This window comes from Heterocephalus glaber, unplaced genomic scaffold (assembly GCF_053883595.1).
Source record: "Heterocephalus glaber isolate CG9 unplaced genomic scaffold, H.glaber_assembly_v1.0 deba00001442, whole genome shotgun sequence".
Lineage (NCBI taxonomy): Eukaryota > Metazoa > Chordata > Mammalia > Rodentia > Bathyergidae > Heterocephalus > Heterocephalus glaber.
The window spans coordinates 52,374,446-52,391,650 of record NW_028258296.1 but is presented as its reverse complement, the minus strand read 5'-3'; the positions used below and the strand labels follow the sequence as shown (position 1 = coordinate 52,391,650).

Below are 17,205 nucleotides of genomic sequence, written 5' to 3'. Positions count from 1 at the left end.
TTGGTTTCCTTCTTGGTTTTTCTTTCTAAAGTTCCTTTAGAACCTAAAATTATCTAATTCCACCAGTATTTATCCAATGTAACACATGAGTGTCAATCTTCCAGACTAGAAGGTTGAGAGGCTAAAAATACTTAATGATTCCCACAAGATGTAAAAAGCATTTAAGAAGCCCCCAACATAGACAAAGTAATACGCTATGTGTGGGGAGATGATGGCCAAAGGAGTGATTGAGTGCACTAAGGAAAGAACCTTGGGAACAACAGTCCTCAGAAAGTTAGAGTGGTTATCTCCAAATGTCTTAGACTACATAACCATGTTAAGGAATAGTCACATACATTTGTCATAAGCTAGCCTATTGTTGCATTACCATGTACCACTTTGCTTAGCACTTAGGCTCTTGGAATGCAAGGCTAGAATTTAAAGCAAAATCTGTAGGACAACAGTCAGCAGAATTAAAAGCAAGTTATTTTCAGAGATGCTTGCTTTGGCCATTGTGTCCCCTCTGCACTGATAAGACTGCCTAAACTAGGTCAACATGTACCATGTAACAAACCATCCCGTACTGGCCCTGTCCCCTGACAAAAACTCTTATACAATTTGTTGCAAATACTTTTCTTCTATGTTTTGTTTCATGTCCTTGAGTTACAAATAAACAACTACATAGGGGGCCGGGGCTTTAGCTCAGTGGTTCTGCCACCTGACTTGGAAGCTCAAGGACCCGAGCTCAATCCCCCGTACCAAAAAAAAAAAAAAAGTTAAACAACTACACAGGTCTTAGGCTGCTGCTGTTTCTCTGAAGCTCTCTCATAAGCAACCTCTCTGGGCTTCTTGGAGTGAATTAAATCGCCTCTCCGAGTAGTCTTTCACATCCTCTATGCAGCCATGGTCACACATTGCGACAACTGTGATTTGTGATTGCCATACAGACACCTCCTTTCTTACTATATGGAAAACTAGTACAGTGAACACTGGGGGGAAAAAAATAAAATCACTTATTCATTTTGTACTTGCTCATGAATACTTTGGAAGTGATCTTATAACTTGTAAATGTATAGTTGAATGATTATATCAATAACCCCTCACTTTGCAGTTCAAGTCCTTCAGAACAAAAATTACATGTGTTTTGTTTATGGTTATATAATCAGTACTTAGCATAGAGCTGGAGATCAATACATAATGGAAATGGATTAAATATTCATAGCAAAAGCAAAGTATATTTCTCTTGGAAGCAAAGGCATAGACTAAGTACATTCATAGATAGAATCATAAGACTATATCTGAAAGGTCTAGACATTACCTAATCAGTTTTATTGAGGAGGATACAAAAGCACAGACTAGAAACAGGGCTTCTGTAGAGTCCCCATGCAGTTTTATGCTGTGGCCCCAAGGCTTTGCTTGTGGCCTTTTCAAGTCTTTGCTTATTAACTTTTGCTTTTCAGATTGTTTGGCTAGGAATTGATTGTTGAGTTGTGATTGTTGAGTTGTGAACTCACTATGGAGCCTAGGCTGGCCTAGAGCTCAAGGCAGTCCTCTTGCCTCAGCCTCTCCAGTGCTGGGATTACAGGCATACACCACCACACCCAGCCTAAATCTGATATTTTTATCTATGTATTTTATCCTACTTGTCTAGGAGTATATTAACCACATTCTAAAGAAAGAAGAGGAGCTACAAGAAATGACAGTCAAGGATTCCAGAACTGAAGAGGAGAGAGGCAATGCTGCAGATCTTCTCAAGCTAGTTATGGTGAGAAAATGGTTTTATAGACGAGACCAGTGCTGTTACCATTGTTTCAATAGTAGATGCTTCTAGGCAAAATAATATAGGGAATAGCCACATGATGCTTCTGCCACATCTGTGAAGCATTTTCTTATAATCTCTTGTTTCTGTGTAAATCAATCCTTTATATGTTGAATTTTCCAAATACATTTTAAAGGCTCTTCCTTTGATTATCAATAATTCTGAAGTGCCTCAAATAAAAGATTTATTGTCATTCAAAGAAATTCATGTTCACTGAAATGTTAAATGAATTACTGTGGGAGTTGGAAATATTAAGAAAAAGAAATTTCTGTAACTTAAAATGATTTCCAGTTTTAGAAAATTTTTAGGTAAGAGGAATAACTAAAAATCAAATAAATTTTATATTATTAAAAAGCTAATTCATTTTGTAGTAATTTCCATAAAAGATCAATTTGAGCACATAAAGACTACTTCTAAACAAAGTGAATTTGTATGCAATGTAATCATCATTGAGTAATTCTATCTTTATTTCAGTCGTTCCCAAAAATGGAGGAAACTACAAAAAGTGATGTTAGTGAAGGTAACTGGCATTTAATATTTTTCTGCAATATACTAACAAGTTTGAAAGGAATAATCTTAAATACATTTATTGGCCATTCTCTTACCTGATAGTAAAGTCTCATGTATATAGCTCTGTTCTCATACTGGCTGTGTTGTTTTGTGATGGCTTATTTGTGTTTTATTCTGCCTGAATTAGAGGATCCTTCAAAAGCATGATTGTCTTTCTTATTCACCTTTAACTTTCATCAGTTGAATAAAAGAATTGACATTTGACTTTTAAGCTGACCTCAGCTCTTAGAACATAGCTGAGATATAGAAAGGAGATAATCAACCAGCCAGCACCCCTGCGTGCATACACAAAGAATGACTGAGGAACTGCACAATCATCACCAAAACCTTGCACTGTTTTACACTTTGTGTAGTACAATTTACTCCACAATCGAAACACATTATGCACACCCCAGCAAACTTGGTTAGATGGTTTCATAGTTTACAGCATGCACGCAGTAGAGAATTTGGTGGGGTTTTGGTTTGGTTTGATTTGTTTGTTTGTTTGTTTGTTACGCCACAGGGAAAAGGTCATAAGCTGAGAGCCATGGGCTTCATTCAGCCCATAGACATTTTTTACAACTTTCATGGTATTGGTTTGTGAACTTATTTTTTTGGTTTGGTTGCTTATTTAGATGTTTCTCTTCTTACAGTATCACAGTATCACAAAGTAACATTTGGCTGGAGGTGACTAGCAAGTACCTCTCAGAATGATCACAGTGGAAGAGGCCATCATAAGTCTAGTGCTCCCAGTCCTGACACTCTGATGTCCCTTTTTTACTGGGTGACCCCTGTAGTAGAGTTGCCAGATTTACTGAATGCAAACTATTTACTGAATGTAAATAGTTAAAATGGAATTTTAGATAAACAACAATTACTGGCTTTGGGGCCAAAATAGCATGGGACACGATGATAGTCTAAAAAAATTTATGTTCATCTGAAATTGAAACTTAACTATATGCCCTGCACTTTACCTGACAAGCTTACCCTGTAGTTTTGGAACATGCAACCTTTAGTCCAAGCCAAGAAACTCAATAGTAAACACATATGCCATCTGGTATGAAGGACAAAGTAAATGTAAATATGTTTACTGGTCCAGCAAGCAAACAGCCGCTTGCATACTTATAATTATCCCTGGCATAATGATGCTAATGATCCAAAGTCAGCATTACATCAGACTACTTCCTAAAACTTTAGTCTATGAGGCACATCCACCAAAAATGAATTTTGTCGTAGAATATATGGATGATGCTACACATTATCTTATTTTCTTTTTTTTTTGTATTAAATTCTTTTATTGGCACATTGTAGGTATACAACACAATTACATTTCTCATTGGGAATTGTACCTTTACATAATGCATCTTGGTTCTTATTTTTTCCCCATTCCTAGCCCTCCCTTCACGCCCTCCACCCTTCCCTACTTACAAAGACTTTATTTCCATTTTTTCCATTTCTCATCATTTTTCCTTTCCCTTCTTTCCTTTCCCCTGCCCCTCCCACTACCCCTACCTCTTTGGACCTTTTCTTCCTATTTTACATTATCGATTATTCGTTCTAATCATTGGTACATTTTAGGTATACAATATAATGACATTCATCATTGGAAATTTGCACCTTTACATAATCTCTCTTGGTTCTTATTTTTCACCCTTGCCCAGACCTCCCTTCAACCCCTCCAGTCCTCCCTATTTACAAAGATTTTGTTCCTATTTTTCCATTTTCTCATATTAATCCCATTCCCTTCTATCCTTTCCCCTAGCCCTCCTACTTCCTTCCCCTTTGCCCCTTTTCTTCCTATTTCACATTACCTATTATACATTTAGTCCTTATTTACACTTTCTGTTTCTCACACCGGAGAAACTATTCAGTATTTATACATATGTGTCCTATTTATTTCACTTAAGAGTATCGCCTCAATGTGCATCCACTTAGCTATAAATGTCTCTAATTTCTCATTTTTTATGGCTGACTAGTACTCCATTTTATTAAAAAAAAACTACATTTTCTTTATCCAGTCTCCAGTTGATGGGCATTTGGGCTGTTTCCAAGCTTTAGCTGTCACAAACTGTACTGCTATGAACATGGGTGCACATATATCACTGTGGTATGATTCTTTTAATTCTTTGGGGAAGATCCCCAGCAGTGGAATAGCGGGGTCAAATGGGACTTACAGTCCTAGTTCTTTGAGGTATCTCCATACTGATTTCCACAGTGGTTGCCCCAGTCTACACTCCCACCAGCAGTGGAGCAGGGTTCCTCTTTCCCCACAGCCCCACCAGCATTTGTTATTGGTTGATTTCATGATAGCAGCCATTCTTTCTGGAGTGAAGTGGAATCTCAGCATTGTTTTCATTTGCATCTCTCTAATGACCAGTGATGTTGCACATTTTTTCATGTATTTATTTGCTATTTCTACTTCTTTGTCTGAGAAACGTCTGTTCATTTCAGATGCCCATTTTTTGATTTGGTCTTTAAATTTGGGAGGTCTGATCTTTTTAAGTTCTTTATAGATTCGAGATAGTAGACCTTTGTCTGAGGAAGAGCAGGTGAAGATTTTTTCCCACATTTTGGGTTGTCTCTTCACACTGCTGGTAGTTTCTCTTGCTGTGCAGAAGCTTTTTAATAAGAAGAGATCCCATTTGTTGGTTGTTTGTGCTAGTTCACGGGCACCTGAGGTTTTGTTCATAAAATCTTTTCCTACACCAATGTCTTCAAGGGTTCTACCTAACCTCTGTTCCAACTGGTTCAGAGTTTCTATTTTAATATTTAGATCTTTAATCCATTTTGATTTTAGTTTAGTGCATGGTGAGAGATATAGGTCTAGTTTTAATCTTTGGCAAGTTGAAGCCCAATTTTTCCAGCACCATTTATTAAAGAGGCTATCTTTCATCCAGTGAGGGTATTTGGCTCCTTTGTCAAAGATGAGATGGCTGAGTGTGTCTGGCGTTGTTTCTGCATCTTCTAATCTGTTCCACTGGTCCTCAAGTCTGTTTCTTTGCCAGTACCATGCTGTTTTTATCACACTAGCTTTGTAGTATAGTTGCAGGTTGGGGATTGTGATACCCCCTGCTATGTCTCTGTTACCTAGAATTGCTTTTGCTATTCTGGGTCTCTTCTTGCTCCAAATGAATTTTTGGATTGTTTTCTCGAGGTCTATGAAGTATGCTGCTGGGATCTCAATTGGAATTGCATTGAATCTATATAGCAGTTTTGGAAGTATGGCCATTTTCACTATATTAATCCTTCCTACCCAGAAGCAGGGGATGTCTGTCCATTTTCTGCTATCATCTTCAATCTCTCTTTTCAGAGTGCCATAGTTTTCAGAGAAGAGGTCTTTGATTTCTCTCATTAGGATGATTCCTAGGTATTTCAGTTTTTTGGATGCTATTGTGAAAAGAATTATTTGCCCTATTTCTCTCTCAGTGAGTCTGTCATTCGTGTGGAGGAAAGCTATTGATTTTTGTGTGTTGACCTTGTAACCAGCTACTTGACTGAATTTGGTTATTAGGTCTAGAAGACTTTTGGTGGAGTTCTTGGGGTCTTCTATATAGAGTATCATGTCATCTGCAAATAATGACAATTTGACTTCTTCATTACCTATCTTTATTCCTTTTATTTCTTTCTCTTGTCTAATTGCCGTGGCTAATGTTTCCAGAAGTATATTGAACAAGAGTGGTGATAGTGGACATCCTTGTCTTGTTTCTGATTTTAGTGTGAAGGATTTCAGTTTTTGATCATTTAGTATGTTATTGGCTGTTGGTTTTTCATAGATGGCTTCTATCAGTTTGAGGTAGAGACCATCTATTCCAATTTTTTGTAGTGTTTTCATCATAAATGCATGTTGGATTTTGTCAAATGCTTTTTCTGTGTCTATGGAGATAATCATATGGTTTTTGTCCTTGGCTCTATTGATGTAGTGTATTACATTAATTGACTTTCGTATATTGAACCATCCCTGCATCCCTGGGATGAATCCCACTTGATCAGGGTGTATGATCTTCTTGATGATCTTCTGCATTCTGTTTGCCATTATCTTATTAAGGATTTTTGCATCTATGTTTATTAGTGAGATTGGCCTATAGTTCTCTTTTTCAGTTGGGTCTTTCTCTGCTTTGGGGATCAAGGTGATGCTTGTTTCCAGGAATGAATTTGGGAGTATTGCTTCCCTTTCAATTTCGTTGAAGAGTTTAAACAGTAGTGGCAGCAGTCCCTCTCTAAATGTTTTGTAGAATTCAGCAGTGAAGCCATCAGGGCCCGGGCTTTTCTTAGTTGATAAGTTTTTAATTACATTTTTAATTTCATTGGTTGATATTGGGTTTTTCAGAATTTTTAGGTCTTCTTCGTTCAAATTTGGTAATTCATATGTATCTAGGAGTCTGTCCATTTCTTCTGTATTGTCCATCTTATTGGCGTATTGGTTCTGGAAGTAGGTATTGATGATCCTCTAGATTTCTGCTGGGTCTGTTGTAATTTCACCCTTTTCATTCCTAATTGCATGGATTTGGGCCTTTTCTTTCTTTTTTCTGCCAGGGTTGGCTAAAGGTTTGTCAATTTTGTTGATTCTTTCAAAGAACCAACTCTTGACTTCATTGATTTTTTGTATTGTTTCCTTAGTCTCCATTGCATTGATTTCTCCTCTGATCTTTATAATTCCCTCCCTTGTATGAGCTTTGGGGTTGTACTGCTCTTCTTTTTCTAGAAGCTTGAGGTTCAGCATCAGGTTGTTTAATTGGGCTCGTTCTGTTTTCCTAATATGCATATTCACTGCTATGAATATCCCTCATAAGACTGCTTTCATTGTGTCCTGTAGATTCCGATATGTTGTATTGTCATTGTCATTTAATTGAAGGAACTGTGTGATTTCTTCTTTAATTTCCTCTGTGACCCATTGGTTATTCAGAAGTGTGTTGTTCAATTTCCACGTGTTTATGAAATCTTTTGAGTTTCTTTTGCTATGGATCTCCAGTTTCATCACACTATGGTCTGATAATATACAGGGGATAACTTCAATTCCTTTGCACTTACTTAAACATGTTCTATGTGTGAGTATGTGGTCTATTTTGGAGAATGACCCATGTGCAGCTGAGAAGAATGTGTATTCTGGTTTTGTGGGGTGGAAGACTCTGTAAACATCTGTTAAGTTCATTTGTTCAAGAGTTCGATTGAGTTCTAGTATTTCATTACTTAGTTTTAGTCTAGTTGATCTATCTATTTGTGACAGTGGGGTGTTGAGGTCCCCCACTACAATTGTATTAGTGCATATGTGACTTTTCATGTCCATTAGTATTTGCTTTATATAGTTGGGTGCACTAGTGTTTGGTGCATAGATATTTATGATTGTCATCTCTTCCTCTTGGATTCTTCCCTTTACAAGGATGTAGTGTCCTTCTTCATCTCTCTTAATCAGTGTTGGTTTGAAATCTACTTGATCTGCAAAGAGGATAGCTACTCCTGCTTTTTTGGGGGTTCCTGTCGCATGCAGTATTGTTTTCCACCCTTTAACTCTCAGTCTATGAGTTTCCTTTTGAATGAAGTGTGTTTCTTGTATGCAGCATATTGTTGGATTTTGCTTCTTGACCCATTCTGCCAGTCTATTTCTTTTGATTGGTGAATTGAGACCATTAATGTTGATGGTTATAACTGAAACATAGTGACTTGTCATTGCCATGACTTTTTCTTTTTGTTGGGTTCTCCTCCTTTACATTTAATTTCTTGTCATGCCAGATGGGTTCATTCTGCTTTGCTTCCTGGGGTTGTGATCCTCAATGTCTGTTCCTAGGCTATTGTGTAAAATTCTTTGGAGTGCTGGTTTGGTATTCACAAAGTTCCTAAGGTGCTCTTTGTCATGAAAGTATCTTATTTCTCCATCCATTTTGAAAGCTAGTTTTGCAGGGTACATCAATCTGGGTTGGAGGCTGTTTTCTTTTAGGGCTTGGAATATGTCACTCCAAGCTCTTCTTGCCTTGATGGTTTGTGTTGAAAAGTCTGCTGTGATTCTGATGGGCTTTCCTTTGTATGTGATTTGTTTCTTTTCTCTGACTGCTTGGAGAACTTTGTTCTTCTGTTGTGTTTCTGGAATCTTAACAATTACATGCCTATGTGTAGATTTTTTTTGATCAAGGCTATTTGGAGTCCTATATGCCTCACTTATCTGTATGTTAAGCTCTTCTCCCCTGCTTGGGAAGTTTTCTGCCATTATTTCTGTGAAGAGATTTTTTATGTCATCTGCACTGTCTCCTGTTTCTTCATTGAGCCCAATCAGTCTTATGTTATTCTTCTTTGCATCATCTAGCAGCTGCTGGATTGATTTCTCATGTTCCCTTATAATTTTGAAGCAATTTTTCTTTTCCTGGTCACTAATTGCAATCTTCTCTTCTATATCTGAAATTCTGTCCTCACATTGGCTCATTCTGCTGTGTAGACTTTCAATGGAGTTTTTCATGTCCTGGAAATCTATTTGCATCTGTTTTATGGATTCCATTTGTTTCTTATGTTGGGATTCCATCATGTTCCTGAGCTCCTCTCTAGATTTATTAATCATGTCTTGCACTAGGGGCACAATTTCTCCTGTTATCTGAGAAATTATTTCTGATTTCATTTTTTCCAGATCCCCTTTTGTTGGCAGTTCAGTGGGTCCAGGTGGTTGAGTATTAGAGTGTTCCATCTCATTTCCCTTTGGGGTTGCTGTAGGTGATCTGGAAGTCTGGTTTTGAGACTTATTTACGTGTTTTCTCATTTCGACTGGGGTGGGGGGCTGTTAGCGCCTGCATGGATTACCTCCTCTGAGCTGGGTGAGATGGGACAGGGGCCATGAGCAGCGGTAGGGATGGTGACCCAAAAGCCCTTTCCTGTGAGCTGGGAGCAGCCAGAGGGATGGTGGCTGAGAAACCCCTTCCTCTGGATCAGGAGCAGTGGGATGGTGGCTCAGAAGCCCCTCCCTCTGGGCCAGGAGCAGCGGGACAGAAGGTGGCCCAAAAGCCCTTTCCTCTGGGCTGGGAGCAGCAGGAGGAATGGTGACCGGGAAGCCCCTACCTCTGGGCCAGAAACAGTGGGACTCAGTACCTTGGCCTGGTGGTCTGGTGTCCTCTGCGTCTTTGTAGTGTGGAATCAGGTGGCTGCCTGTCTGCAGTGGGGTGATTCAGCATCTTCCATGCGACTCAGGACCTCCTTAGTGCGTGCACATTATCTTATTTTCTTACAAAGTCACCTTGTACATTAATGAAAAATACAGAAAAGTTCTGTGATAATGAAACATATTTGCCCTTGTATAAGTCAGTGTTTCCTAAGCTTATCTAATTATGGAACCTGGAAATATTCATTTTCACTCTGCTGTTCACATCTCACCAAGACCATGTTCTAGGAATAAACCCTAAAAATATCACCACCCAAATTTCTAAACAATTGTATTTTATTCAGATCCTTAGATTTGAGGAGCAAGGACACATTTAGAAAAGCATTTTTCAGTATCATGGTAATTTGTTGAAGATTTGCTATTTCAGATATGAAAGAATTCAATTAAGAAGTAGAATGCAGCTTCCTTGATGATGTGGGGTAAATAGGATGGCACCACATTTTACATTCTGACTATGAGTATTTCCTAAAAGTATATTTTACACAAGTCATATGTTTACTGTTGTGTTACTGCTTGGCCACTGAAACTTTGTCAAACACTTATAGATTTAATGTAAACTCTTAAAAACATCTCAATGAGGACTGGGGATTTAGCTCAGTGGTTCTGCCGCCTGCCTTGTAAGTGCAAGGACTCGAGTTCCATCCCCAGTACCAAAAAAAAAAAAAAAAAAAATCCCAATAAGTAATTGGGTGTTAATTGTGTTTTATTGTAAAGAAGTAGAGTTAAACACTAAATGAATGTATTTTCACAGTTACAGCCCACCTAACCAATTTATTCAAGCAGTCTCTGGCTTCTGCTCCAAAATGTCCATCAGGAACATTCAGTAAAACTTTCTTTGAGAAGAAATGGAGGTAAGCCACTCGGGTAATGAATTCTAAGTAGTGTTGGTCAGACAATGATGAAGGAATGTAGAGGTGTGTGGGATCATAACTGTGGGTGACTGTATCACTGAATCCACAGCCCTTCATCTCCTACAGTGTGAACAGTAGAGCATATAATTGAATTTTTCTTTTGTATTTGTAAGCTAACAGCGTTACTTGCTCTTTTTCATCATACTTTTCTTTCCTTTCACATAGGCACACAGCAGCATCAAAGAAGTGGAAAGAAAAGATAGAGGAGAAGAGGTAATTCTACCCTGCCACATACAAAACCATGCGAAAAGGCCCAAAGTCATAGAATCTTAGGGATAGAGAGACTACAAAACCCTACCATCTAGGCTCCACACTGTCCTTTCAGACTTTTCTACATTTCTGCCACCGTGTGCATCAGCTCCCAGATTGCATTGTCATTATTTCTTGAAGAAGCCCATTTGACAATTAGCTCGATCTTCTCCCTCTCCTGAGCAACTAGGTTCTCAGAAAATCTGTGCTTGCCCTATTCTAATACACTCATAAATCTTCAGCTTCCAAGGATTCTTGTCATTCATATGAGAAATGTGCTCTAAGCATTACATATTTTGATTTTCTTCCAATCCTACCTGAGGATTCCATCTCCAGCTCTCTTGCCATAAAGAAAGGAAGCCAAATATATATGTTTGTTGAGTATACAGTAGTACCCATGGTAGTATTGTACACACTTGTATGGCTCTTCTTCAAAATGATTCCCAGGATGAATATCTTCATCAAGATGTCAGTGTTACTTTGTATAATGTGTTGAGGAAATGGTAATTTAAGACTTTAACCCTCATGGCTGACTTCCATCTACATTGTCAAACTGGAAGGAATGTACTGTACAGTCTGTGGTGAGGGAAAATATCTTTTGATCTATCCATCTTAGGTCTAATGGCTGAGGTCTCTAGAACAACAACCAAAAAAGAAAAAAACAACATATAACTTTGTTTGTTTACGTGACATAGGAAGCTTCATAAGAAAATGAAGACCCAAAAGAAATGTTAAACTTTAGTATTTTTGTACTAGGTTTGATGGCAAATGGAGAGCTGTGCAGAAATAGGGTAGGACCAAAAGGACTGTCGAATATTTAATAAACATGGAGAAACTTAGCAAGACCTGTTTGTTCAGATTCTTCTCTGTGTCGCTGCCTTCAGAGATAAGGATTCTCCTTTTGTCTGGGTGTAGGAGGGACACCTCTCACAAGACAGTCTGATGACTTACTGCAGGAGAAAGTCAGAAAATCCGTCCTAGATTTTATGACCCAAAAACCATTTCCAAGAGACTGATGAGGGTGGGTAGCAGTGAGGATGGAAACAGAAGTCAGGGGACAGTGTAAAGTAGTCCTCTTCATTTATTATCTACTTGTTAATATTTTGTTAATGAGCATGTGTTAGCCAATTTTTTAAAAAATTTGAATCATTAATAATTTCAAATCTTAACTTATAGATATTTAATGCCCAACCACTGAAAGTGAAACAAGTAATTAGATCTGTATCATAGAACGAAAAAGGTTGGCGAAATGTAAAAGGGACAGAGTTTCAAGAAAATGGAAAGCAGTCAAAAAATGTCAGTTTGGAGATCTGTTGATTCTTTTGTGAGAACAATTTTAGGAGAGCAGTAAGCAATAGCCAGACTGACACACACTGATGAATGAATCCAGTGAGGCAGGAGAGATAAGATAGTTTTAGTAGGGAATTAAAGTTGTTTGAATAAGATGATATGTTGATCTTATCTGTCTGATATTTCTAGGCATGCCATTTTATATAAGAGGCCTGGTCTTAGAGTCAGCATATATAGAGTCAGTTAAGTTTCATTATTTTTAAGGTTGTATTGTGCTCACTGATCATTTCACTGCAGTAAAATTCACTTCAAGAATTCAGTTTAACTATGAAAGATGAGATTACCAAATATCTAAGGTTTTTCCAGCTCTCACATTGGATGACTAGAGGTTGACAAATATGTGCCATTGTCAAGGTCATGATCTTGGAAGAAGCAATCTGGGTTTCAATGCAGACTTTATCTCTATTAGTTATATGATTTGAAATAGATAACTTGGCCTCTCCATGTCTTGATTTTTTGCCCTGTAAAAGGAGTATAGGAAGTCTTACCCAATAATGTCGATATGCATCTCACTAAACTTCCTGTGTGCTGTCTCTCCAGTAGAGGGACTCTGCTATTCAAAAGGCAACCAGAAGGATTATTATGATTGCTAATAACTTTGTAGCTGACCATATTACTTATAGGACATCCCTTGAGTTTTATTTTTTGTTACCACTGCTACTGAAATTGTAAACCAGAAGACTCTCTAGCTGTTATTTACATTTCAGAATTGAGGAACTTCAAAAACTTCAGCCATCATAGGGCTACATAGTTTGCAGTCATTTGAGATCAGCTGTAAAATCAAACTAACCTGGTATCATTATTTCCAATCTTACATGGGAATCTGCTTTCCACAGTAGGAAATATGAGTGATTTCAGGGGAAAAAAAGAGAAGGAGGAGGAGGAGGAGGAGGAGGAGGAGGAGGAGGAGGAGGAGGAGGAGGAGGAGGAGGAGGAGGAGGAGAAAGTGAATGAAAATAAATTGACCAAAAATCTGTCTGTCCAATGAAACAATTCTTGTCAATTTTACTGTTGGTGATTGCATTGATTTTCTGTAGTTTTGGAGCTAAAACATAAGCAAATAATATTTGTAATGTCTTATGTCTTCTTTTGCATCATTATGGAAATATCAACCAGGAAGGAAATTGAGAAGACAAAAAATCAGCTAACAGAAATTAGGAACAAAGTGCTGCAACCCTATTTCAACTCTGAATTGAGCCAGTTATATCAGTCCCAGGTAACTGAATGCAATTATCAATCACAATCTTTATAAAAGTCATATATAGCTTACATTAATATGTGATCTATCTTTCCTGATTTTGTTTAATTTTCTACCACATCAGTCTAACAAATCCTTATTCACACAAGGATGATTCATTTCAGTTCTCCTTGCAGTGTAGAAATTCTCTACACGTGCATTATTATCACTCTCCTGAGATTGTAAAGAAATGAGGCTGGCCCCACCCCTGTGCCCTCTCATAGCCAGAAGGAAGCATCATGTCTGACAGCGTTCTTGCTCCTCCTTTCACTCCCCCTCATCTCCTCAAAGGTGGCCTGAGGCAGCTAGCCCCAGACCTTCCCACCACCCAAGGGTTACTTCACCAGCTGCCTTCCAGGCCCAGCTTCCGGCTGTGATCCCCTCCCTGATTCTGGGCCACTCGGTTCTAATTCTCTAAGGTGCAGCCAAAAAACTGTGCATGATAGGGCAAAGATGAGAGAGTAACCAGTGCCCATTGCTGAAATCCCCAAGCCCCAAGGAGCCGTGATCAGTACTTCCTGTCCTCCTGGAGACTCCTCAAAAAGATGGCATTCACAATTCAGCCCCGTCATTTTCAGGAACTTGTGGGAGCTGTCAATCAAGTGCTTGCTTCTTTTGAAGTTTACAGCTGCCCTAGATACCTCATGCTACTCCAGAGATATTAGCCACAGTAGGTGTCTATCCTGGATCATATCTAGGAACCTGTCCTAGATGACTCTGCCCTGCAGCTACTCCTGATGACTATACCTTCCCCTGCTTCCTATTACTGTGAAAGTTCTCAAGCAGGTCCATGAAACATGGAAAACTGTGCAGGTACTAGCATGTTCCTGCTCAAGATAAGTAAAACTCCCTCACACTCCTGTGCTTAATAGAGGAGGACTCCCTCTAATGTACTGACCCTCCATGTTGCAACACAGGTCCCAATAAAGCCTTGCTCATATAGTCCCATAAAACTATGCATTGATTCTTGTCTTGGGTAGTACAGGCAAAGCAGGTTGCATTAGAAGGAGGTATTAACGGTAAGAGCTTCCAGCCCTGAAGATTCCAGACAGTGGCAGAGATCGCAGAGACCAGCATCAAACAGCAGAGATCAGGGGGTACCAGGAGCAGAGACCAGCAGACACTGTCAGAGACCTACAGAGAACCCTGACAGAGCCAGTGGAAGCTCCTAGAGGAGCTCAGAAAGCTGCCAAAGGGATTATGAACCTCAGCTGCTGAAGAACTGAAAGTGATAGCTCAGCACTACCAAGAGCTGGAACGCCAAGGCCTGAGGTGCACATGTACTCAGGTCCCAGAACCAGGCCCCTTCACTGATGGAGCTGCACTTTGCTGATTCATGATTTTCACTGAAATTGAGCAAAAGAACCCTCAGCCCACTGGTGATTTTACAACTATTAATTATCCTCTCCCCGCTATTTTAAACTCTTTTGGGGGGAGTTAAGTGCTACCAATCAATGATTATTTTCTGATAAATTGCATTTTGAAATGTTTACATCACTGAAATTTTCTCACCCACCAGCTACTGTGGTAGCACTAAGATATTAGCCACAGGCCCAACCGCCCCTCACTACCTGGGAGTCACTAAAATCCTGTAGCAAAATGAATCCTTCATGTATTCAGAACACCAGCACTCCTCAAAGATTCCAGATGCTGATAGTAACAGAGCAGAAGAAATTATAGGAAATTATGACTAATTAGCAAAGGCTAGAATTCAGTTAATCACTCTCTTGGAGAACTTTTCATTCATTTTCACAGTCTTAAAAATATGCTTTCATCATAAAAATATGCTCATCAACTGAACATATTTGTGGCAGTTGCCTTTCAGCCATGAGTGAGTCTAAAATAAATCTTTTGGCTCTTGTTTTAAGTATAATTATCTGGATGAGCTTTCAAAAAAACTGCCTCCTTTTACAAAGAAAGATAAAGATGCAAATGAAACAGCCTATCAAGATACATCTGATCTTTATTCAGGTAATAAGTTAATGCAATTCTTATTCCTACTAACTGTACTTAACTGAATAATACCTAACAGTAGGCACTTTGAATATAATTAGTTTATAACACTTTTGTCATAATGATAGCTGATGACAGAACCAACTGTGATCTGCATAGTATAGATTTGGTGGAGTTACATGAGAAAACCAAATTGTAAATAAAATTTAGCTTTCATTTCTGTGTTTATAATTTACCCAAAGCACATAGAAGACTGACTTTTAAAATAAAAGAAATAGTGAAAAGTTGTTGAGGAGTAAGACATTCATTACAGTCTTGAAATATCAACCCACACACACTAATTAAGTGAATAAAATGTACACTTTCAATGGAGATGTGGCCTATTCCACCTTAACTACATAATCGAACTTCTACCAATAGTAGGACGACTTAGCATTAATTTTAAGCCTCTCAGCACAGTACTCTCTAGGCAGCTACAACTGTTCAACCAGAGCACACACACACACAAGTTGAAAGGTATTTTCTTCCCCAAACTTAGATTTATTTTTTAAATATGTTTCATATTATGACTATTTCTTAGAAACATTTATTTTAATAATGAATTACAATTGAATGAATAGATTTAAGATTACCAACCTTTTCTAAAAAATCCTCTCAGTCATCATCACCAGGTAAAAGTAGAGACAAATTTTATGGCCTTTTTATAACACAAGGCAACAACTCTATTGTTTGCTCAGAATACCAACAAAGAACCAGCCAGATCCTGGAAATGTGGACTTTGCAGATACTATCCTGTTTGCTATTGGCCAACATTGGATCATAGTATCAACAATCTCTGCTTTTTGATGGCTTTCATATATTTAATCTTGCCCAGGAGGGTGGGGGGAAAGCACCTTGTACATTGTAAAACATCTTGTTCAGTGTTTGTTCATACAAGCATTAGTTATGACATCATTGCCCAAAATATCATATTTATTTGGGGACTCTTTTAGATTCCAAGCCATCTACAGTTTCAGAACAGGAGTCTTCAAATGTGCTTAGACTTCAAAAGTCAGAGATTTCTAAGGATACCAAGGAGCCCACTAGCCAGAACCAAGCTGAAGATTTAACAAAATCTACTGAAGGTATGGCAGTCATTTGCTTTATCTATTTGCTTCTCAAAACTGAACACTATACTTTTTTGAAGTCTGAGAAATGGCACTAAGGGCTGGGGATGAAGTTACAGATACAGAAAATACCACAGGATCGTGGATCCTGAAGCTACAAAGATTTGTAAGGCTTCTATTTTGAGAATACAAGCCCCAGATTGAAGGGAAGAAATTACAAATACATTTTATGATTTGTTATTTTATTTCATTGTTTTATTTTGTCCATCATTGTTCTGAGAGCTCATTGTGTGACTCACTGATGGTCAGGAGCTTCATACCCTTTCTTGAGCAGGCAGTAATTTGGTGGCTGAGCTTAGTTTAGCTGTTACTTTAATACTTTCTTCATTCTCCAGTTACTAGAAGAAAAGCATTAGATGTAGTCTCTGTCTTACACAGCACATAATCTTAATTGGCTAGTAGAAATTTAAATACAGAATAGCACAAAATCATATCTAGTTAAAATGGAGTCACGTAACACTGATTTTAGAAGGTGTTAATATGGCTCATCCAAGGAAGGGAAGACAGATATTTAAGTAGAGTAGATAACTGAGCCATCACTTGATTTCTGTGAACATGTTTATCTCTGAATATGAGAATCTGCTGATGGCTCTTAGCTAGGGAAAATGGTTTGCCACATTTATAGATGAATTAAGAGAGTTAACGTACATGAATCTTTTGCCTTTCTGACCTTAAACTTCTCTCCTGTAAGTTTCATTCATTCACTGAATAATTCTCAATGCCTACTGTACCAGGCCTTGTCGTAGGTATTAAAATATACCAAATAGGAAGTCAGAGTCTTATGGAGCTGCACACACTGTGGCAAAAATAGACAATAAGTAAGCAAACAAGTTAGATAAATTCACATTGTAATTAAT

General features: G+C 38.2%; 1 protein-coding gene across 10 annotated transcripts in view; it reads left to right on the top strand.

Moving 5' to 3' along the window:
• Spag17 (sperm associated antigen 17) overlaps positions 1–17,205 on the top strand; it is a 210,235-nt gene that overhangs the window by 160,978 nt on the left and 32,052 nt on the right. For 8 of the 10 annotated variants that reach the window (XR_015452066.1, XR_015452061.1, XR_015452062.1 and 5 more), the window contains 7 exons: positions 1,631–1,744; positions 2,273–2,318; positions 10,234–10,333; positions 10,559–10,606; positions 13,109–13,208; positions 15,098–15,200; positions 16,175–16,306. Coding sequence is in view for 1 of the 10 variants with exons in the window: in XM_021265754.2 (XP_021121413.2) it covers positions 1,631–1,744; positions 2,273–2,318; positions 10,234–10,333; positions 10,559–10,606; positions 13,109–13,208; positions 15,098–15,200; positions 16,175–16,306 (643 nt within the window). In the remaining 9 variants the exon portion in view is untranslated. The remainder of the gene's footprint in view (positions 1–1,630; positions 1,745–2,272; positions 2,319–10,233; positions 10,334–10,558; positions 10,607–13,108; positions 13,209–15,097; positions 15,201–16,174; positions 16,307–17,205) is intronic. The other 2 variants (XR_015452069.1, XR_015452068.1) reach the window with 1 other exon arrangement.